We start from the raw sequence: 23,364 nt of genomic DNA, 5'->3' as shown, positions 1-23,364 counted from the left end.
CAGATATTTAAGGTCAAGGGACCTTCATCCGACAGAGAGAGAGGCAGATAAGAAAATGAAATTAAATCAGTGGAGACAAGACAGATGAAAGGAGCAACAGAGGAGTATCAGGCAGGCCATTGAGATTGGTGGGGTCCCTAACTTGAGACTGCTGGCTAAGGCATGGAACATACCCAAGTCTACTCTCAAACGCAGGGTAAGGTAATGGTCACCCTGAGCACATAATAGGAAGAAAGCCAATCATCAGCAGTGAGGATGAGGTAGGGCTTGGGGAGACGATAGTCACATTATATTGTAATATGCAACATTTTATATATTTACCTTTAAATATATTTCATGAATTTATAATAAATGCATCAAAACCATCAACAAACCATATTGTTTTATTTTTATGTTTCATCATAAACCTTGGTTTTAAACAGGAGCAACATTACAAATGGTAAAATGACTGAACATAAAATTGACCTATGAAATTACTTATTGAGGAAGTGTTACTATCATTCATGAATAAAGGTGCACCATGGTTTAGGCCTTATAACATAGGCTTTACATTGTCCCACATTAGGACAACTGATTGTCCCACAGGAAGCTGTATATTTTCTCAGACAGTTTGGCACTAAGAGCACTGATATCTGTATAATTTCTTCTATGAATGTGTTATCTGCATTTTCTGTTTTGATTTGATTAGGACGCCCCCTAATCAAAATGGTATTGGGTGTGGATTTAATGTGTTGCCTTCACATCGTAATATACTTCAGAAGTCCGAAAAGCAAAATATGCAATCCACCCTAATGTTTGATAGTTCTCGAGACATGAATGACTAGCCAACTTAGGCCTAGGCTACTTAAATAGGCCTACAATAAGAACAAAAAGCATAAACTCTTTTTAAAGATGATAATTGATAATTGTTGATAATGCCAGCATATAAAGGTCTTTTCTTGATCTATCTAGGCTACTACTACAACCCCAAAACAGAAAAAGTTGGGACGTTGTGTAAAATGATAATGTAATAATCTGCAAATCTCTTAAATTCATATTTAGTTGCAAAAAGGACACAGACAACATGTCAAATTTGAAAACAACAAATTTGACAATCTCATGGAAAATATATGTTAATTTTGAATTTGATAGCCTACCAGCAACATGTTTCAAAAAAAGTTGGGACGGGGATAACAAAATGCTGGAAAAGCTGTGTAATGATAAAGAAAACAAAAGGAGGAAAAAGAGCATCCCAAAGAGGCAGGGTCTCTTAGAAGTAAAGATGTAGGGGTATTCATCACTCTGTGTAAACCTGTGTGTAAAATGATGAAACAATGTAATTGCAATGCTTCTTAACATGAAGTTGTGAAGTATTTGGGGAGTTCATCATCTACAGCAGTGTTTCTCAAAGTGTGGTCCGGGGACCACTGGTGGTCCGTAAGCTATCTCAAGTGGTCTGCGAGTGTGTCTTTTGTGTCGGTACCTTGTATTAGCATGCTTTATTAAGGTTTGGGATAAACTGGTATTTGGTTAATGTGGCAAAGCATTTTAGGTCAACTCCAGTGTGTGCCAGATCACACTCACCAGGGTAGGCAGGATAAGAGAAGGAGTGGAGGATCCTACTTTGAACTCCATGGTCTCCATGCCTGAACACCTGCCTTCTTTGTTCTTTTCCTTTCAAGGTAAAGTCACTATTTTCTCATGGCTTTTAAACTGATGTTGAATTGTCAATGTGTATTTAAAATAGTCGACTGATTAGAGTTTTGCTCCTCTGTGAACAATATCTATTAAGGTTGCAACGTTTGTTTGAGCATTGTTTGAGTAATGAGCTGAGCACATGGTATCGATATGCAGCTTTATCTGCATATCAATTTAGCAGCGGTTCCCAACCGCTTTAGCAGCGGTTCCCAAACTTTTTTTCCCGCGGACCACCTTTTACATCCTGACTCGGCTCGCGTACCCCCACCATCCGATTGGGCTGGGACAAAAAATCCATCCTCTTCCATTGAGAGTGATTTCTGCACCCGATTTTATGGTACAGCCAATCAGGACGCAGGGCGGGAGTTTCATAGATGTGACATAGCGTAGAAGCGACTGTGAGACTGTTATCAGCGTCACGGGTTGGCTTCGATGTGAGTGGTTGAGGTAGCACGTCAATAGATGACGGATAAGTGGCTTATTCAATCATATGCAAGCATTTTTTGATTAGGCCCAGCCTTCTGAAGCAACACTCCAATGGATTGGTCCCAGATGGATGAGTGGAGCTAGGCGGAACGAAATTCATCTGGCGAGAGTCAGGTTAGGCCTATGCCTCATCATACTTTAATTTACTTCGCGCAGTCTTTTCTGTCTCATCCTTTCTTTCTCCGGAGCCACCTCCGCCTTCATCATTCTGCCCCCCATCCCATCGTTATCTGTCTCCTGCTCTGTTTCTCTCGCTTCTCCTCTTCGATCGCTTTAATTAGGCCTTTTGGACAGTGTCCCTCTTTTTAGCCAGTTTTCCATGTTTGCGTGGCCTTCTACCTAGCTCATACTTCCACGAAACTAACGCGCCAGATATTCTGGCTGCCCGCAGGAAGTGCATTGTGGGTAGCTTATTTTTGAAAACATAGCCTACTATAGAGTTTACAAATGATTTCCTATGAAGAAAATTGCCCTTTCACGTTTCCATATCATTATAACTCGATTTGAAATGTATTATTTATTAATTAATTACATTATTAATTAATTAATCATTTTTAACACGTTTCCGACATTGCCCTTTTCATCTCGCGTACCCCCTAGTGGCAGCTTGCGTACCACCGGTGGTACACGTACCACAGTTTGGGAATCCCAAAGCATTCCCCTGTACAGAGTAATCCGGTTCTGAATTTTAGCAAATTTCTACATGAATGTCTCCAACTTTCAGCTTTAAGTTTCACAATCTGTTTAAATTGTTAAATACATGATCATAACAGGTCAAAATAAATGTTACAAATATCGCCTAGATATCCGTAAATATTAAAATCAGAGGATATACAGCTGACTAGAGTTTGTCATGAAGTAGCCTTAATGATCACAAAATGCTAAGCATGCATGTAGGCTATTTGAGTTTCTTAAAGCTGAGCTCTGCTTAAATTGTTTAATACATGATTTCATAACAGGCCAAATAGAAAATAAATGTTCAATATACCCTAGATATCTAAAAATAAATATTAAAATCAGATGATTTACATATATCATGTTTGTAATGTTTCATACAGTGATGCAGGTCTACTGCTGTGAATAGGCTAAATACAACTTTGATATTTTTTATGTACTGTAGTCTATAGTTAACTTTGGCCTTGGTGCCCTGACGCGTGGCCTTGGTGCCCCCTGCCAAATATGCCCAACTGAGTGGCTTTGACCCTAAAATTATGAAGTTCCAAGCCTGGCTGTGCAGTAAGTTGGGAAACCTCCCTCACGACGCATTAAGAGTAGCAGTTAGATTGGCAAGAGAGCTAGCAGGCTGAGCTTTTAGCTTGATTGCTAGTGACTTGGCTTATGACTTGGTGGACACTGTTTTTCCAGGTGTTTTTTTATGCATTATAGCTACTGTCAGTGCCGCGAGAGAACTTAAGTTATTAGGAAAGTGTGTTACGTTTAGGCTACATTAATTTGTGCCATTCATTTATTTTACATGTCTTACAACATACATACATGCATTCACAGTCGAATGAAATCAGATATAAGCATACAAAGACTCTTAGAACTCACGTTAAGCCAATGGTAGCACACTGAATGCAAATGCACGATTTGATGCAGACAAACGTATTGACTGATACTAACGAAGATTTTATAGCAATATTATAAATGTGGCGACAGAATAGCCTAGAACTTGGGTAAGCCTTGCGTTTAGTAGCCTAATTGCGGTGAAAGCCAAAACTAATGTAAATCACGGACTATCCTACAACCAAAGAAAGTAAAGGTGATTAGTAGGCCTACCTGCGTTAGCCAAATAAAGGACGGGACTGCACCCTTCACAAACCATAAAATAAAGTTGATTAGTTTTACAGTTGACTACAGTTGACAGTTCACCATCAGTCCACACAAACAATTCTGGTTTCCTTGCACTTCGTCGTCTGTCTGTTTGTAAAGCGCAAGTTTTGGTCAATTTCTGTAAAGAAACAGTGCCACCTATAGGCCTGGTGTATGAAGTAACGTGTTGAGTCGTGTTGAGATGGATCCGCAAATATTCTTGATACGGTTCCAGGGAAGACGGAGGAAAAAAAGATCGGTTTGGTACGTGTGGGCCGTAACCATTCACTCGTCCAGATGAACTAACCCATGGACGCTGGTTTTCACTTTCCCTCCCACATGGTGCTCTGACTCTACGGTATTTACAAGGTTTTGTAGGTATTTAGCTCTTTAGTTTGAGACGAAAACTCACATAGTCCTGCTTTAAAAACGTAGGAATAAGTTATTGTTGGAACAAAATACAACTGGACTGGACTTGTATTTTGACGGCGGCCACGTGGGAAGTTGCTGCTTACACCGGTTACACTGACGCATTACGAGCGTGCGTGCAGCTCATGTTCAGTTGAAATGTTTTCAAGTTAGTCATCCCACGTTGAAATGGATGCACATTTTGATAACCCTGAACTAAGAGACATATCATCATCTCATATTGATATTCTGGAGCTTCTTTTCGGCAAACTAACAGAATGCAGAAGGTAATATTTCACGTGTCATGTTAGCCAAGTGAAGTTGACTGATGGGTCATGCAGAAAGCAGATCAATGGCATTTGACAAGATATAAGGATTTGTAAGAAAATATCACATTGCTAAGATCATTAAAAAAATTTTTTGTTAATTTTGATTACAGGAGCTCCCTAAAACGCTGCAAAGAGCGTTCGCTCCAGGAAGCTTTCAAAATTCTCAAAGAGAGAGTTCGGCTGGAGTCTTTGGAGAGGTTACAGCTTCTCTCCCTCGTGAAGCTGCTTGTTGCTGTTCAGATGGAAGCGGTTAACATTCCTGTGCTGTGTCGAAAACTTGACCAGGTGTGTCTCTTTCTCTCTCAATGTCAATTTCAATTAAATTCATAAACAAAACATCACATGTACAACATGGCCTCAGACTCAGAGCAGCTGCTCATGCACTCAGGTTAGTGCAGTGGTTCATAAAGTGTGGGGCTTGAGGAACAGGAGGATTATTTTTTTTGTGTCCCTATCTAAATGATGCCTTTCGTTTTGTCTTTGAAGTGATCATAGATTCAAAACAAAATAACCACACACACGTTGTTAGGTTGTTGCTAGGGTAGATATAGAGGTTGTTATGCTAAATAAAGTGGTTGCTAGGGTAATTAGATTAGATTACTGTAGTTTCAACTTTATTGTAATTGTGCAGACTACAAGTACAGAGACAACGAAATGCAGTTTGTGTCTAACCAGAAGTGCAAAAAAGCAGAAAAAGTGCAATATATACAAAGTAGGTGGTGCACATGTAATCTGCGTTGTGTTGAACCTGTGCGATTCAGCCCTGCACACACCCGGACTCGAAATTTCCAGTGTATGTACATTCAGTGGACAATAAAGTTTTTATCTATCTATCTAACCTGCGAACAGCAGCACCTTGGATTGGGAGGCGAGCATGCTGACAGTTGAGCCAATAGCCCAGGCTACTGGCTTGCATGCTAGCAGCACTCTCGAGGTGTCGGGGAGTGAGGTTTACCAACGTTCCACAAGCACAGCTAAGCGAGCTGGCCACCGTTATAGGGCTGGGATAAATGATTATTTTTTAAACGATTAATCTAGCGATTATTTTTTCGATGCATCGATTAATCTAACGATTCATTTTTTCAGTCCGATTGGATTTCGACTCGATTCGATTATCGATTAACTCCCCATTAATTCACTAATAGCAACTTATACATGTTTATTTACATATCTGAATGAAAAAACATGAATTTCTTAACATTGCAATATGTTTATTGCTCTTAAAGGAGAATTCCGGTGTGATATTGACCTAAAGTGTATTGAAACATGATACCGAGTGTGAACGTATGTCTCATAGCCCATCTCGGCTTGTCCCCTGCACTCCAAAATCTGGCTAGTTAGCCGATGCTACCAACAGCTTTTTTTCAATAGTGGTGCTTTCGCATCAGGCTAGCCATGCAAATAAATCACTGTTTTACACTCATTTACGAGGGCTCAATGTATCTCCACACTTCATTGGTAGACTTCTGAGGGCCCTGACATTTAAAACGCGAGACATTGAGAACTTTGAAAAGCACTGGTAGTTTACTTACAAGACGATTTATACAGACAGTATCTTCACAAAGTTTAGCGTTTGCAGCCATCTTGAATTTAGTCACGATAAAGTCGAAAGCAACGAAAGTAAGAATGAACAGGTATGATAAGGGATCAGATTCCAAAATAATTCAGTGGAAATGCATAGATTCCAGTTGCTGCTACTGGAAGAAACTGGAATCCATGCATTTTCACTGAATTATTTTTGGAATGTGATCCCTTATCATACCTGTTTCATACCTACTTCATTAGCGTTTATTTTTTTGATTATTAAAGAGTGTTTTACATTTAAAGGCTTGACTCTGATGGTATCTTGCTAATTCACTGAACTGCATTAGGTGACATAAATGGTATTTATCTTATAACTCCTTGTCTGAGCGACTACCAGGCCTATGGTTTTTAAAAGTCAGATGTTCCCTGACAAAGACATTCGAAAATTAAGAATGTTTATTGACTTGAAAAATACACTCCCTTCATTCAACCCTTGAAGACATCGCGGTCTGGTGCGCTATGTAGATCATTTCTCGTACCATTTAGTTTCTCAGAATGTAGGTCTACTAGGCCTACAATAACGTCATCACCAAATACATCTTTTATTTTTAGTTGATCAACCACAGAGTAGCATAGGCCTACTGTGCACAGTGCACTGATGACTGTAGCAGCCCAAGGTAACCAGTTGTTCTAGATGAGAGGTAACCAGTTGTTCTAGATGAGAGGCAACCCCTTGTTTCAGATAGCCTGGACAACATGTTACCTGGGTGTTGCCTACGTTATTAATTAATGGTAGCCTACAATAGTTAATTAATTCGCGTAACATATTAGTTGGCTCAAAGAGTAGGGAATCAGGATGGAGAGAGTCATGGCGTGTGTTGCTTTTATGGATCGAATCCAGTTTAATGCTAGTTTTCAATTCATATATTTTTTTACATGTCTTTTGTCCAGTGGCTGTAATGTAGCCAAGTGCTCATGGCGTGATGAAAAGTTTACTTCAAACCGCCTAAAAAACTTGTTTGTGAATGTCTGACAACTGCTGCAGCGCATGCACGCCGAAGGAAACCAGTAGGTGGAGATACCAGAAGGCACACAACACCGAGAGCACGATTCATTGGCTTGCATGTTCGGGTCAGATGTTCACGGCCGCACCTGCCTACCAGGCTACTCAGCTACTAGAGAAATAATTTCCCCTGTTTGTATGTTCACTCCAAGTTGGCCTACCATAACTTACCTCTGCACTGTAGACCCTAAACTAACTCTGCACTGTAGACCCTAAACTGGCTATTTATATTTTTCTGTGAAATAAGCAAATGTATTTGTTCAACTTTATGAAGCAGAATGCACTAGGCTACTTGGAACGTAACACATTTGACAAAGGACAGATGTATGTTGCTAGTGACAAAATATTAACTTTCAGTGTTTTACGATGTCTTTGTCATGGGGAAGTGTTTTCCCCCATGCATTTATTCTAGGCTACTGTCAGTGACTGCCGCGAGAGAAGCGGGTTCTTTGTTTCGTTCATTTCAGTGACTGACGCGAGAGAAGCGGGGTCTGTGTTGTGTTTGCGCTATGTTGGGTTGCGTTAATTTATTTTCATTGGGCATGCCCTGCCAGAACGCCCACAGCTCTTCAGTCCCGACAAAGCCGAAATTACTCCTTTTGAAACAATAAGTGCCGCTTGAGGGGATCCCAAGCAGCTTTCAGCCATAGGCTAAGGTTACTTTGAGAACATTTCCTAATTCACCCAACACTAATATTCAAAATGTTGAAAACTATTTTGGCATAGCCTATAAGCAGTTTAATTAAATGTAATGTTAGTTGTAAACAAACGGGCTACTTGGTCAGGCTTGGCCTCACAGATCTTTCGTGCCTTAGATGGCAAGAAAAAATCTTCACGATATAGCCTAGGCTAGGCCTATTAACTGACCACCCGATTCACGTTGTGGGGGGGGCAGGGGGGCCATCAGACATTTGTGCCCAGTTAATCTGGCCCTGCCCCAGCTGCCAAGGCCAAGGGGCGGGCCATAGGGGGCCAGGCCCGCCCAATAGGGCCAGTGCCCCCCCCAACTGAGTTCTCTCCCTCACATAAAAAAAAAAATCTAAATATTATTATGCATGATTGAAATTAAATCCATATTGAACACTGATGTTGAACACTTAGCCTACTCAAAATGAAACATGACATGTGTCAACTATGCTACTGTTGGTGATGCAAACTGCGCGATGAAAAGGGATTCTGCACACTCGGACACCGTTGCAATGAGTGCCACCGATATATTTACCACGACTCCTGCAACGCCAAATGAGCATAAATCTAGATCAGTAGGGTTTTTAGACACTGCTGCATAAGAAATCCAGTAAAAGGTCTCAAGATAGATCTGGGAATATAATGGAAAATACAAGGTTTTTCGTATGACCGCAGGATGACCCAAGCTGAATGCATGATCTGTTCCGATATTGTCCAGTGCTAATGATAAACTCGAGCAATGGAGATAGTGCTTTGGATCATGTAGGCTAGGCCTACTTTAAGAATCGCCCTTTAGTGAGTGCAACACAGCACGGGTCTTAACCTGCTTTATCCAGAGGGAGACATTTTTGGAAGCAGTGACAAAAAGCCTATCATCATGGGCGGATTATGAACTTTCGGGCCCCTGGGCCCAGATGTACTAAGGGCCCCCCACTTATTGTCGTATATGTGGGAGGCGGGGGGGTTGGGGGTCCTCCCCCAGAACATTTTTTATTTGTTTGATGTGATTTCCTGTATTCTGGTGCATTTTGGGGATGGTCAATACTAAATTCAATCAGATTCATAGCCTATATCCTGATTTATTGATATTGAGGCAATGATTCCATGCAAAGGCTTGGGCTTCAGGGCCCCCTGACCCCTTGGGCCCCTGGGCCTAGGCCCGGTAGGCCCGTGCAGTAATCCATCCCTGCCTATCATGGACCTGGCTGGGAAATGCGACAGTGGAGTCGGCATTCGTAGGCTATAGCCTGTCGCTGCAAGTACTTCTCCAAACTCAAAAACAGTAGACTTAAAAGTGGCAATAAAAGTGGACTGTCAGAGCAGCACAAAATACTAAAAGTCATGCCGAGTGTCCTGTTTGCTCTTAAACTTTCCATCACAGTTGGTGCATTTACCACTTCGTAAATGTGTTAGAATTTGTTTTGTAGGCTACTTTAAAGAACATTTTGAGGGATCACATAGCCTATGTGCAGTGTTGTGATATTATCAGTATGTGTAATTTGCTTTTGAGCAGGATCTTACAAGAACATTTCGAAATGAATGGAAAGACACAGTGAAGCCTAAAGCCTAGGCGTGTTAGTGGTGAGTCTGTTATAGCCTATTTACTTGTATTGTAGCCTATGCAACGCTATTCTATTAAAATTCTATTATTTTAAACGTTGTGTGCTAGTTTATTCAACGGCTATGACCGCTATGTTCTTGCACTATTTCCCCCCTTGATCATATTGATTCAGTTATCCAAAAGGCTCGAAGGATGCTCTTTATTATATGGCAAAATAACGAATAAAAGTGAGGTGAGGTGCCCCCCCTGTCAGTGCTCATAGCTCCCCCACCAGTTGCTCTCTGGCGCCGACGCTGCCCTGCCCCCAACAAATCACACCTTCCCACCAGCTGTGACAGCTTAAAAGAAGCTGTCTTTCTTTGTCTTTGGCCTTGTTACCGGAGCAGTCGCTCCCTGGGCAGCATTGGATGTAGATGCCCCATCATTCACTGGTGCAGGTGGGGGTGAGGGAGGTGGGGGTGGGGGTGGGTGAGGTAAAGAGTTGACAGGTGGGAGTGGGGGTGGGGGTGGGGTAGGGAAAGAATTGACAGGTGGGTGAGGTGGGTAAGGGCTTGTAGCCAGTGGCATTGGTAACAACAATGGGGGAGGAGGAGGTACTGAAGCTATGGCTAGTGGCTGTGAATAGCCATACTGGAGTGGAGCAGTTTGATGATGGTTGGTTGCAGACGTTCTTCCTTGTTTTTGCGGATTGTAGAAAGCAGTGGCTGCTGATGGGGCCAGAATGATTTGTTTTGTGTCACCTGCTGGCTATTGATCAGGTGGGGTGCTGTTTCTTGGCCCATGTAGGGTCCCCATAACAGCAGCATTCTGTCCAATGAAGCTGTCTTTATCAATGTCCACTGCACTTCTAGATGTCTCCACCATGGCATATGGCACTGTTGAGTCCAAGTCAGGCAGAGTCGGATTGAGGCGGGTGCTTGGTTGCCTGTTGCGGCCATGGTTGCGACCCCCGCCCCCACTAGGTGCCGGTGTGTATGGGAGGAGTTGGCTCCTCCCCGTTGAGTGGGCCTCTGAGACTACTCCTCTTCACCTCATTCCACTCTGTTCTGGCAACACATCCGCCTTCCATGAGTTGTTCCTCCAAATCACGTCTCTCAGTCTCATGTCTGCAAATCCTGTCTCGGATCTCTAATTCCAACTTCTCTATTTTTTTTTGTAATTTTTTCTCAAATTTGCCCAATTGTAATTTCACTGCCATCCAATCTGACACATAGTCTTGTATCTCAGCTAAGGCCTGTAACTTAGTTTGCCTACCAAGAACCATATCTGGATTGTGCTAATATCAAATCATTAAATATTAAATTGTACTATGTGTTTCGTGCAGTGACGTGATCCTTTTAAATATATTTTTTTATATTTTCCCGTGATGTGGTAGTGATATAGTGACAACTTTGCACTTTGAAAATTTGGTTAGTAATTTGTTCGCCTCAATTGTTCACAAGTTGTCTATCTCTTATTTTTTTTTTTCCCCACACTCACACTCACACCCACACACACACGCTCCCGCCAGGGAAAAGGAAACACTCTCTCTCTATCTCTGACCTGACACTTGGTAAGTTATTTTACTCACAGCATGATGCCACAACAATAAATTTCACCAGTGTCAGTTCCACTTAACTCAGACATTGGGTGTGTTCCAAACGGGAGACAGCTGCCTACTGCCTCCCTCCCTACATAGAGAGCTGTCTCACTAGACATGACTTTGGATTAAATGCATCTTTTAAAAATGAGCGTAGCACTCTAGAATCTTTGGTTAACACTACGGTATGACATTAGCAAAGGCCTGACGTTAAACTAAATTAGCTTACGTAAGCTAGCAGGCTAACGGTATAAATTAGTTTTACGGCCGGCAGATATATCAGACCAGACGCTATTAATGGTTACAACAATGGCATAATCAGATAGTAAATTGTTTATTTCTAATCTGTAATCTGCAAATCTAAGCAAAATAAGATCACACAAATGACATTTTAAACAGATTCAGCAGCCATTACCGATGTCATCCGCCATGTTTGTTTACCTTTCACAGCTGTTTCAGACGTTGCCGCAAGGGATTATGGGTAGGAGGCAGCATGAAGTGTGCATCGATGCTGCCTTCAAAAATGACCGTTATTTGGGAATTCTAAGATATCTTAAAAGGCAGCAGAATTTGTTTTTTCGGTTTCGAACCGCGCTTGCTGCCTTGCTCCCCAGTTAGATATCTTAAAAGGCAGCAACTTTACCCGTTTCGAACACACCCTGTTTCTTTTCTCACAAAACGGCTGGACAATGATACAAATTAATGTCTCACTCACACTTTTAACGATCTTTCGTTAAATTCCCAGTTGACCAAGTCAACAAAAAAACATAGGTGGAAACCCTATCCCACTTTTCAAATACTGCACAACCAAAACACCCCACTCTGGTGATTTCGTCTCCTTTCCGTATCATTGTAGCACTAAACAAAGACCGTTGAGAAACAACCACACAGTTCAGTCAGCAAAATAATGACTGTAGCAACTCCTATTTTCTCACTGGCACACACACAGCATTCATCTCATAAAACTCACACAGCTTAACATGTAATGGCAGTACAGAAAAAGAAAAGATCCCCCAAGCTTGTCCGTAGTTAATCGATTACTTCTTTTAATTCGTTCACGAATCTATCCAATTACCCAAAATATGTGTACACTTTGACCTTTTACTTTTTTCCAGAAAACTTCTTATATCAAATGTCATCTAGAGCTCATCAATCATTGATATAGGTACGTTACTTGTCAAAACACTTAATGACACAAACTTCAATACTCTCATTAATGTGCAGCTTTTAATTTCTAATTTATGTAATAAATTAGCTTTACTTTGGTTCTTTTTCCGCATAAAGGAGTAAAGATGTTTTGCTTTCACCTGGTCAGAATGTCTTCACTGCATGCAGGGTGCGCAGTGCAGCAGTGTTTCCCCTCTTGGCAGGCTTCCAGCTGGGATTCAGTCACGTCAATCAGGGTGCCAAGATGGACTCTTCTTACAGATGTTCAAAATCCAAAATCTGCCCCCGAAGTCTCTTTGAACCCGTTGGATGTTCTCGTCTTGCCTCTCCTCTTGCGGTCGGGTCACGATAACCAAATGTTGTCGTCTTTCTTCTCCTTTTGCGAGAAGGGTACCAAACGGAACAGCACCAAATGTTGGATTCTCTGGTTGTTGCGTTGTGTTTTAGTTCTAATGTCTGTATTAAAGATGGTCAATAAAGCTTGACGGCGGGATCAGGATCGGCGATTAGATGATGATTTATTGTAGATGGTACAACAATGAATAACAGAACACAGGCTAAGTCTCAAACAGTTGTGGTTGTTATTAGAAGCGGCTGCTGAGCCTTCCGACAGAAGATGCTCCTTGGGTTGCTTCCTCGATCCGTCTCCAAGTCAAAACCTAAGACAAAGCCTGTTATACTAAAACATACAAACGTCAATCATGCCAACGTGGCAGGTGCCAACCAGTGTACACAACCCGCCTGAATAGGCAGACATGCCGTCTCCCTCTGCCCATGTTATCACTGATGTTCCTCGGATGTTCTTAAACATCGGCCTGTATGACCTTCCTGCTGGTACACAGGCCTAAGGCACAGTTATGTACAATAATACATAACCTCTCCCTGTTGTATACTACACACAGAAGTAACATATGAACACATCAGAATACAGTAAGAATACCCCAGAATTCTACACTCCTAACTCACAGACCTATTCACAAACCGGTTTTGTGGCATTTCGCCTGTTTTGAAATCCTATGCGGCTACAGGAGCTTGCAATCGTGAGGAAGCAATTTTGCATTGTAGGCATAACTAACATGCAATAACGCCACCAACAACAACCAAAACTAGGCTACTCATTGTCAACATGTAAATGAAATGTAACATTATTGTGAATCAAATTAAAATGTTCTCTTTTGCAAACGTAGGCATAGTAACAGATTAGGCTAATTTAATAATGTTACAAAGATACTACATCAATCCATATGTTTCATTAGGCTACTAGGCTATTTGTTTTGCCTTACTCTTGATTCATTTAGGCTAGGCCTTTTTATTCAGTTATTTATCATCTTCCGCCCTTGTGTAGCACACACATTCTCAGACCTGTCACCTGCCACTCATCGTAAGGGAGGTGTTTGGAATCTTTCCCGCGTTATAATCATCAGCCAATCAAGGTGGTCACTTCAGTCAAGCTCGTGCATGAGTAATAACGTCATCCATAGCAATGAAGACTCACTCACTCTTAGTCAAAGATTCTAGAGCGCTCAGCTCCAGAATCTGTTCAGGAGTTGTCATTTTTCCTTACTAAGAGTAGCCTAGGCTAGGTCTGAAAGGCTTTGTGAATAACTTAATAAGAGAAACTCCTAGCTAAAATCTTTTATTGCTATTTAGGAGTAGCCTACTCCTAGTGGTAAGATAAAAGGCTTTGTGAATATGGCCCCTGGTGTCTAACCCAATGTTGACCACCTCACACATTTCTCTAGATTTTGCAACGACCTTACATGACACAATGCCATAAAATGCCAGTTTTTAGGACACATAATAATGTTTGTAATGATACCAGTTAGGCCTACGTTCAACAGTAACATACGTGTAATGAGCTATTCATTGTCGAAGGTGCATGGTGAAGTGAAATTCTTACTTTGGAAAACAAACATTTGCCGATATCATTGGATAGGGGATAGGCCTAGGCCTACTTGTTTATTTTTTACGTAGCCTACAATGGCCAGTTCAGACAAAGCCGAAATTACTCATTTTGAAACATTTGTATGGTTATATTGCTTGACTTAAATCCCAGAGAGTAGGCTACCGCACCCCACAGTAATGGGCCTAGCTAGCGGTCTTACGCGTTCAGTGTGGGGTAGGGTATAAACAAGCTGAGAATTTAGCGGTGTCACGTCTGCCTGTCACAGACGTGGGGAGCTGAAGCTTGGGATACAGTTACAGTAACAGTATTTTATTTTACTTCTTATGGAATATTTTTTTTTTTCACTTTTATAAAGGCTTTGTTTGAATGCTGTTGGAACAAATAGTAGTTGATTATAAAGGCAACTTTCTGTTGCAATATTCTGTGTGTTCTGGACTGCAGGTAACTTGTTAAGCCAGTGGTTCTCAAACTTTTTCTTTCATTCCCCACTTTTATCAAGGGGGCATTGACTGATGATAGTGGAGATAACGTGTTATCCCGAGGCCTATTCAAGTCAGCATCTCCGACGGTAGTCTACCCTATTGTCGTGTGTTAAATTATTGTGATTACGAGCCAGTGGTTTTCAAACATTATGCGTGACTCGGACATCTAACGAAATGCAACAGACTCATATCGTCTTTGCGCATCTGCAGAAGTTAGCCAAATATGAATGTAGCCTAATTCTGCGGCATAAAGCAGATGTATTTGTTTATTGTACAGAAAAATAAAAATGACATGTCAAGCAGTCAATTGACTACATTTTGTTATTGAATTAAGTAGGCTGGGATTACTCGGCAACAATTATGTTTAATGGTAGATCCTGCTTTTTCAGAAGGGGCGGCAGGCAGAGCGATGTACAGTGGCAGAGTGACGCACAGTGGCTGAAAGTGGTATTAAAGCTTCCCGCAGCTTCACGCCTCGTAATGCGCGAATTAAGTGGTCATTTGAAAGCGATGCCCACTGTATCTTTAATTTAAATAGTAGGCCTACAACATAGAACATCAATGTGTGGTGGCCGGTTTTGATTTCGTGGTGCCCAGCCACAGATTAGTCAACGTATGGAAAACACTGAAGGTGTAAAATTAAAAATATTTAGCAGCACACGTTATGCTTGACGAATCGACGCTCATATTTTGCGTCGACGTATTTTTTGCATCGACGTCATCGATTACGTCGACGCATTGTCCCAGCCCTAATCCGTTATACTCACCCCCCTAAACCTCACTCCCGATCCGGGTCACGGCACTAATGTAACCTGCGTTGTGTTGAACCTGCGCGATTCAGCCCTGCACACGCCCGGACTCGAACCAGTGAACAGCAGCACCTCGGATCGGGAGGCGAGCGTGCTAACAATTGAGCCAATAGCCCAGGCTACTGGCTTGCATGCCAGCAGCACTCTTGAGGCGTCGGGGCGTGAGGTTTACCAACGTTCCGCAAGCACAGCTAAGCTAGCTGGCATCCATTACATAACAATAGTAAAAAAAAGAAATATCCATCAAAACTTTCGACCGGTGGTGTATGTCACTACATCAGTGGAGGTCAAACTTTTTCTTTCATTCCCCACTTTGATCAAGGGGGCATTTTCAAGCCCCACCTGTCCCTCATCGCTCTAAGAAAGTGGTAGGTCAAGCTTAAAATTGTCAAATTTATTGAAATAAAGTTCTAAATATATCCTCTTCAGCAGAGTTAAAATCAGCTGGTGCTGCAGATATAATATAAATAAATGCATAATGTGGCATTGTAAGTTAAACACACATATTTCTGTTTTCCAGCAACATACCGTATTAGCAAGCATAGGCCAATATTTCACAGCATTGTACAATATATTCAATAAAATACCAACCTGCTGCATTAAATGGATCATAATCCGGTCATACTGAGCACTGCTGGTTGGGAAATATTTTTGAAATAAACTTTGCAGGGATGTGATGTGCTGTTTAATACATGGGATCACAAGAGTGGCTCCCGAATCAGACGTTTCAGTGATTTCACTCAGATTCTCAAAGGCATCAATACTGTCTCGATCGAGGTGCCTGTCCCATACCTCAAGGTTTTTGGCGAATGCAGTAATCTTTCCAAATATATCGCTAAGATAGGCCAAAGTGCGGAGAACAGATGCGCTTTTAAGGGCCAGGTCTTAATGAAATTCGCCAGTCTCACAACCTCGTTCAAAATCTCATTCAGGTCGGGACTAAGCTGCCTTGATGCGAACGCTTCTCTATGAATAACACAGTGCGTCCATTGCGCATAGGGCGCCTAGGCTACAGGTAATTGTTTTTTTTGTTTTTTAATCCTGTTTTTCACGTCAGTTCGCACCTGGCATGTCTCCGCGACCCACAGTTTGAGAAACGCTGCACTACATCCTTTTGTTATATTGAAATTTGTTTTCATCACAGCCTTGTTACAACATTGTAACTGTCTGTATGTATAAATGAAGTATTAATCAATATTTGTTAGATGTGAAATAGATAGATAGATAGATAGATAGATAGATACTTTATTGATCCCTAGGGGAAATTCAAAATGCAGATTGTCCATAATTTGTCCCATTTTTGCTTGCTGTAGATGGTCCAGTTCATTGGTGAAATGAATTCAGATATTGTTTATGAAGAAATTCAGCTACACATTAATACTTTAATGCACAGCGACCAGGTAAGATGTATTGTCAGGTTAAACCATATGAAGGAACAATGGTCTTAATCAAGGCAGTAAAAATGTTTTATGTTCTCTTTTTCAGATAATGTCAATTGGAGATCTCCAGTTAGGTGTGTCAGATAAATATAGAACATGGGCATTATATAAATACTGCATTTTCCATTTCATTCCATTTTATTTCATGTTTTTATATAATTGCTTGTACAGTGTCTATGTTCCTGGAAAGCAGCACTCTTGGCCAAGGAATTTTAAGACGAGAGAGCCATTCTGTACTTGCTAAAGTTGCTGAAGTCTTTGTGTCTTCTCAAGAAGAGGATGTTTTAAGAAATGAAACTTTGTGTTACCAGGCTGTCAAGGTATGAAATTTTACTATGCAATCTACTTGCTGATTTTTAGAGATTGACATTTCTATGATATGCAGGCATGGTTGTTCATATAGGCGAAATGGGTGGTCGCAGCATCTTTCTTTTTGCAAAAAATAACAGGAACATTTGTGACCTTTCATTTGTGTGAATCGGTTTGCTGTCATTTGCTCTTCACATCGATTATATCAGGTCACTGTGTAGACAGGAGTGGGCGTCCTCTCTATTTTGTGCAGGTGTCAGGTTGCTGTGAAGGTTTCACACAGAGATTTTGGAAGGGGAGGGGGTAGGGGTAACTATAAAATAGCGCACAAGTTGCCTACCTATAGAGTGTGAAAGTGACCACCGTCATTTGAATGTGGCCGATAAGGGGTAACAAGCCTCCATGACAGCTTTTAAGTAAGTGGTAGCAGACCCAGCAATCACTTTGTAGACAAGCATTAGTCACTTGAATTTGATGCAGATGGCTAAGTGTGACCCCTGTGAAGTTGGCACCCCATATAATGAAAACATTGATACAATTATTCTGATTTGTTTGTGCATGTTTTTGCACAAACGGTCTAAAAGAAATTAAACATTAACTTGTTTTGTGACCTGGGTTCACTAAGCACCCACTGTTTGTGCAGTCAAAATAAACATTTGTGCATCATTGTTTCTTATGTTATTTACACTGTAGCACTTTTTAGTTGAGGATTGACATCACTCAGCACCCCATTAACACCCAAATGACTCCAAAATGGTTAGAATTGTTTGTGTATCTTTTGTGCACATTGTGCATTTTTTTAAACATTGTTTGCTTGGCGAGTGATGTCACTAAGCACCCCCTTAAAATAAAGTTTTACCTTTCTCCAGTTCATCCAGCCGTTCTGAGTCTGGCGATACCACGTTTAGCTCCAGCCTAGCACAGATCATTGAATTGGATTAGACCATTACCATCTCGCCTGCTAGCATCACGTTTAAAAGTGACTAAGATTTCCAGTAATAAAGTTTGAAAGTGTAATAAGACCAACGGAAAATGAAACGTGCCGATTTTCTAGGCTGATTTGACATGGAACAATACTCTCATAATAATCAAGGAAGACCATGGGCGCAGCAGCACAATGATATCATGCAGCACCTGAAAATAGTCCCTGTAGGCTAACTTCCAGCAACTAGGTTGAGCTGCAGCGAGATGCTAATGGTCTAATGTGATTCAATGAAGGCCATAGTATAAAACTTTTTTCTAAACAACAAAAACAGAAAGGTTGCTGACAGCAAATATGGAGGAGTCATTTCCGATGGAAGAACAAAATGCTGAATGAAGCCCAAAGCTTTACTGATGTTAAAGCACACCCACATGACGGTAAAATAAAACTAAACAAAAGGTAAATTTAGCAAAGGTGGCCAAATTAATACAGTATAGGCTATTGCTAGGCGTGAAAGTAGGCCAACTAGGCTACTTTTGGCTGACTAGTGCCGAACTTGAATTCTTTGAATGTTGCACCCTGTTAGAGACCAACTCAAAAGTGAAGTTACTTTCCAAAATGACTAACGAGTAAAGTAATTTCAGTGACTTGTAACTTGTTACTTATTTTGAGTTACGACCCCAACACTGTATACGGCTCTGCATTCCACAAGCCTAGAGCATCCTCTCGCGGCTGTAGATGGTAATGTTTACTCCTTGGTTCATGTCAGACAGTTTGAATTAACATTTGAAATCATGTTAAATTATATATATATTTTGATATATAAGTCACCAGCCAAACTATGAAAAAAAAGTGTGACTTATAGTCCGGAAAATGCGGTAGCATTCGAACTGCACAGGAGTTCTAATAAATCGTAACCTAGACCTCCGTTTTCTAGCGGACCCTGGTCTGCACCTGGGTTCAGTAGACTGCATTCACATTAGCAAAAATCAAACAAACTCTGGTCTGGACCAAACGGTCTAGTGTGAATGCGCCCTTAGTTACTTCTGCACAATATTTCCACAGATGTCCGCAGTGGTAAGTCTTCCAGCAAACTTTTACCGCTGCCTTTTTTGCTTCTTTTCCCGTATGGAGTTTGATTAGGCACCTGTGATTTCTATGTCTATCTTTTATCTTCCCTAAAACCCAAACATTTTCTAAACCGGTAGTTTGACTTCACAATAGGCTACGTTGTTAGGCTATGTTCACACGTGGTCGGCTACTTTCATAAGCGGACATTTCACCCTCTCCGTTTTAAAAAAAACAGTTTTCAGAAAAACGTTTGTTTACACTAACCCATGTATATATGCCGTCAAGAGCATGCCAAACATCTAGGTGGCAGTGTAACGAGAAGCTAGAAGAATGAGAAGTCTTCGACAATCATCAACGCATTAACCATTTTTAATTATTAGTATACAGGATTATATCTTAATTGGCTGCCTACAGACACCCTTTTTTACATACTGTAGTGTACTCACAGAATAGGCAGCTAGCGGATGGTGAGGAGGTGATTGCTGAATGTGACAAAAATGTTATGGGTTTGTAATCGCGTATGATTGCTGACTGCACCTTTAAGAGAGGTGTGGTTCCTTCATCCATGTGAGGCACCTGGAAAAACTTTAGATTACCTTTTATGATGCTTGAAAAGCAATCCATGATTACAACAAGACACTGTTGTGAAGAATTTACATCCACATGTACGGTTTGCTTTCAGGTGTGTCTTCAGATTTTTCAGATATTGCCCAAAGAAGTGTCATCTATGGTGTTTGGGACAGAACAATCTAATCCAGTTTTGACAAGCATTTTGGGGTTTCTCATGGACATCATTCTTGGATGGGTAGGTCCTTTGCCTGTCAACTATGTATTAACACATGATTATCAATTTCACACAAATGCCCTCTCTTTATGAACAGAGTATCAACAAAGATACGCGACTTTTGGCAGGCACTGCAGTGGCCATGCTTATTAACACTGCTCCAGAGGAAAAAGTTGGAAGGATGGCTGCATGGTCTCTCCTTCAATTCACCAGACCAGGTGACCCATATCTTAGTAATTTTCACAATTGTATTAGTAGAATAATGCTATGTTTATGTTTATAGTTCTTAGCAGACACTTTTGTCCAAAGTAATGTACAATGATATCAATAAACATTACATAACATTAAAATGATAAAAAATGTACAAATACAACAACAGTGGGGGTTCCACTACTGTATACAGGTATGGTGAATCTATAAAAAAATATGTAATACCTAAAATACTAGGAAATACTGAATTACTAAAAAAAAAAAAATGCACGGTTGAAGTGCATTAACACATTGAGGGCCAGATGTACTAACGCTTTTGCGCCCACTTCAGGCGTATTTGTTTCGCAATGTGCGTGTAAAATCATTAGGAGGGATGTACAAACAGGCCGCAATGATGTAAAAACGCGAACTGCTTGTCGCGGGACCTGAAAGTGGCAGATTGCGTTTGTCATGCCATGCATATGCATTCATGGGAGGATCCAGGGGAAAGTGGGAGTTTAGCGTAAAAAGATGGGAGGGGAAGAGTAAAGAGCCTAATTATGTATTCGCGGTATGTACAAAACTGCTCCTGAAAGCGCCGCCTATTCTGCGCGCCTAAATACTTCCGCCTTGTAAAAGCAGGTGTTAATCCAAATTGCAGTTCAATGCGTCAATAAGAGAACCTTTCAAAGACAACAAAATCGCTATTTAGAGCACCAGTTTTTGTGGTGAAAGTATTTGTACTACCAAAAGCAACCTCAACTTTCGTTGGCCTTTCGAATGTCTTACTTTCACTTTCACGTCATTCACTTAAACTTTCCTACTTGCTAGATTTGACCAATCTTCCATAGCCTACGTGCACAAGTAGTATGAGTAGAACTACTTGCCAAAAAAAAAGTGCCCAAAACGCAATATTGTGTTTTTTGTTCCCATGCGTTGAGTGCCAAAATCGCAATATTTGGGGGCCAAGCTGCGAAGCTGCGAGGACCTCATTGTGTTTCTACGTTTTCCTATTATTATTATTATTATTATATGCAATGGGAGTCTATGGCAGCCCATAGAACCGTATGGTAAAAAGTTGGGAAATTTGGCACACTGATTGGGGACGGTCCCATGATTAATGTCCCCAAGTTTAATCTCTGCAACTCGAACCCTCTAGCGCCACCAACAGGCCAAAGTTGGACGTGCGTTCATGCACGTAACTTGACCTGTTGGTCCGATTTTCAAAAGTCAGGTATTGTTGGAATCCTTGGACCAAGCCAAGTTCAACGCACCCTATGACGTCATTTTCCGCCATGATGGATTTTCCACCATTTTGGATTTCATCAAAAACACTTAAAATGTATCAGGGGTCACATACTTTCTCTGATTCCCACCAAATTTGACACAGATCATCTTCAGACCAAGCCTCACAAAAGTTATCACTTTTTGTCTTCGGAAGTATTACCGTTCGCCCGTAAAAGCCAATCAAAATCAAAATGTGGTGAAGCCGCCAAACAGGAAGTGAGCTCATATCTCAGCAACCCTTGCATGTATCAAAACCAAACTTGGTACATTGACTCATGACCCCATCAGGAGGACCCTCAATAAATTCGGTGACCTTTGACCTCTAGGGGGAGCTGTAATTCACAAACATGCCTTTTGGCCTGTAGCTGCTGCTGTGCTTAGAATTAAATTGTACTAGTGGTGTCTGGTAATACTGTGAAAGGTCCTTAGGTCAACTGAGGGCAACTTGTCACATCAATATAATTTATTCGGCCGCCATATTTGATTTGATCAAAACACCAACAATTTCGCGACAGGTCACAAATTTCATCTGATCTTCACCAAAATTGGCACAGACCATCTTCAGACCATGCCTTGTCACTTCATTTATTTCTGTAACAATTGATAGAAGCGTTAAGCCCGTCACATCCAATCGGAATTTGTATGGCCGCCAAACAGGAAGTGAGCTCATATCTCAGCAATCGTTGCATGCATCAAAACCAAACTTGGTACATGGACTCATGACCCCATCAGGTGAATGCCGAATAAATTTTGTGACCTTTGACCTCTAGGGTCACTGCAATTAGCAAAAATGCCTTGTATTTTGCATTTTGCCTTGTAACTTTTGACGTGCTAGACGTGAAACTTGCTTTGACAGCTTATGGCCATACGTCTGATTGCAGCATTGAGCTAACAGCATTTCGTTGCCATGGTTACTCTGGCCATCTGCTTGGCCCCCTCATTGCTGCTTGCAGCTATATTTTGTTTTTAGCTTTTTTTCGGGAAAAAAAGCTAAGTTTCGTGCGATTTCGGGAACTCTATCATGAACAGAACTGAAATAGATGACGATTTATCTGGACATTTTATCATAACTCGGCTGGTTGCCGTTTTGGGTCGAATCAGTGACACATGCACGTCAAGTCAAAACCAGGCCATTTATTTTCGTGGGTTTATCACTAAGTGGCAGTCTTGCCAGGTCTCGTTAGGGCACCACACGCCAGGTCAAAAACATTAGAAAGAGTAGGCCTAACTGATCACCGTGCTGAGGAGGGAGTTCCATCTCCACCACGGGCGGAGTGGGTGATAGGCCGAGTCGCGTTTGCAAGAGGGCACGTCCTTGCCAGAGTGCCGAATATGTCGGTGATAGCGACACAGACGTTACCGACCAAGAGGAGGAGGAATTATGGAGCCCGACTAGTATAGAAATCTAGTCGCACCCTAGTGGCAGCAAATGTAATTTGCCAGGGTAGTCTAGCAACTCTCCATTGGCTTGCGAGCTGGAAAAATTAAACTTCAATAAGGCCAATCACATCACACAATGTGATTAGAGTCGGTAGGTGGACTTAACATAATGATTGATGGCAGAGTGGCAACGGTTCGGCGTGAATTCCCTGCTACTTGAAAACAAAGAAGATGGATGTTGCTGTTGGCGAACAGCATGACACGAGTTAAATGAACTGTGTGGCAGCATTTTGGGTACCTGGTGGAAACTATTAACGGTGACAGACAAGACGCAAACAATTTGCAAACACTGTAAGAATATACACACCTACAGAACCCTTTACAGCTCTATACTAATAACTGATGCGGCTGTGAAAAAAACTCTGAAAGGCCAGACAACTCTGACAAATGCCTTTGCACCACAACTGCTGCAGTCAAGTGCTAGAGCCACAGC

General features: G+C 41.4%; 2 protein-coding genes across 7 annotated transcripts in view; one reads left to right on the top strand and one right to left on the bottom strand.

Moving 5' to 3' along the window:
- tctn2 (tectonic family member 2) overlaps window positions 1-18,204 on the bottom strand; it is a 48,268-nt gene extending 30,064 nt beyond the window's left edge. The window contains exon 1 of one of the 2 annotated variants that reach the window (XM_048244628.1): window positions 18,098-18,204. In XM_048244628.1, the coding sequence (XP_048100585.1) occupies window positions 18,098-18,167 (70 nt within the window). In that variant the 5' untranslated portion in view covers window positions 18,168-18,204. Of the gene's footprint in view, window positions 1-12,433; window positions 12,774-18,097 lie in introns of those variants that run through there. The other variant, XM_048244630.1, reaches the window with a different exon arrangement.
- si:ch211-225b11.4 (thyroid adenoma-associated protein homolog) overlaps window positions 4,498-23,364 on the top strand; it is a 57,772-nt gene continuing 38,905 nt past the window's right edge. For 4 of the 5 annotated variants that reach the window (XR_007193655.1, XM_048244622.1, XM_048244621.1 and 1 more), the window contains exons 1-7: window positions 4,498-4,670; window positions 4,823-4,997; window positions 16,804-16,890; window positions 16,976-17,003; window positions 17,101-17,249; window positions 19,914-20,036; window positions 20,113-20,233. Coding sequence is in view for 4 of the 5 variants with exons in the window: in XM_048244622.1 (XP_048100579.1) it covers window positions 4,573-4,670; window positions 4,823-4,997; window positions 16,804-16,890; window positions 16,976-17,003; window positions 17,101-17,249; window positions 19,914-20,036; window positions 20,113-20,233 (781 nt within the window). In the remaining variant the exon portion in view is untranslated. Of the gene's footprint in view, window positions 4,671-4,822; window positions 4,998-16,803; window positions 16,891-16,975; window positions 17,004-17,100; window positions 17,250-19,913; window positions 20,037-20,112; window positions 20,234-23,364 lie in introns of those variants that run through there. The other variant, XM_048244625.1, reaches the window with a different exon arrangement.

Source organism: Alosa alosa, chromosome 5, assembly GCF_017589495.1.
Source record: "Alosa alosa isolate M-15738 ecotype Scorff River chromosome 5, AALO_Geno_1.1, whole genome shotgun sequence".
Classification (NCBI taxonomy): Eukaryota; Metazoa; Chordata; class Actinopteri; order Clupeiformes; family Clupeidae; genus Alosa; species Alosa alosa.
The sequence above is the reverse complement of the archived record's forward strand: the minus strand, read 5'-3'. Positions and strand labels throughout refer to the sequence as shown.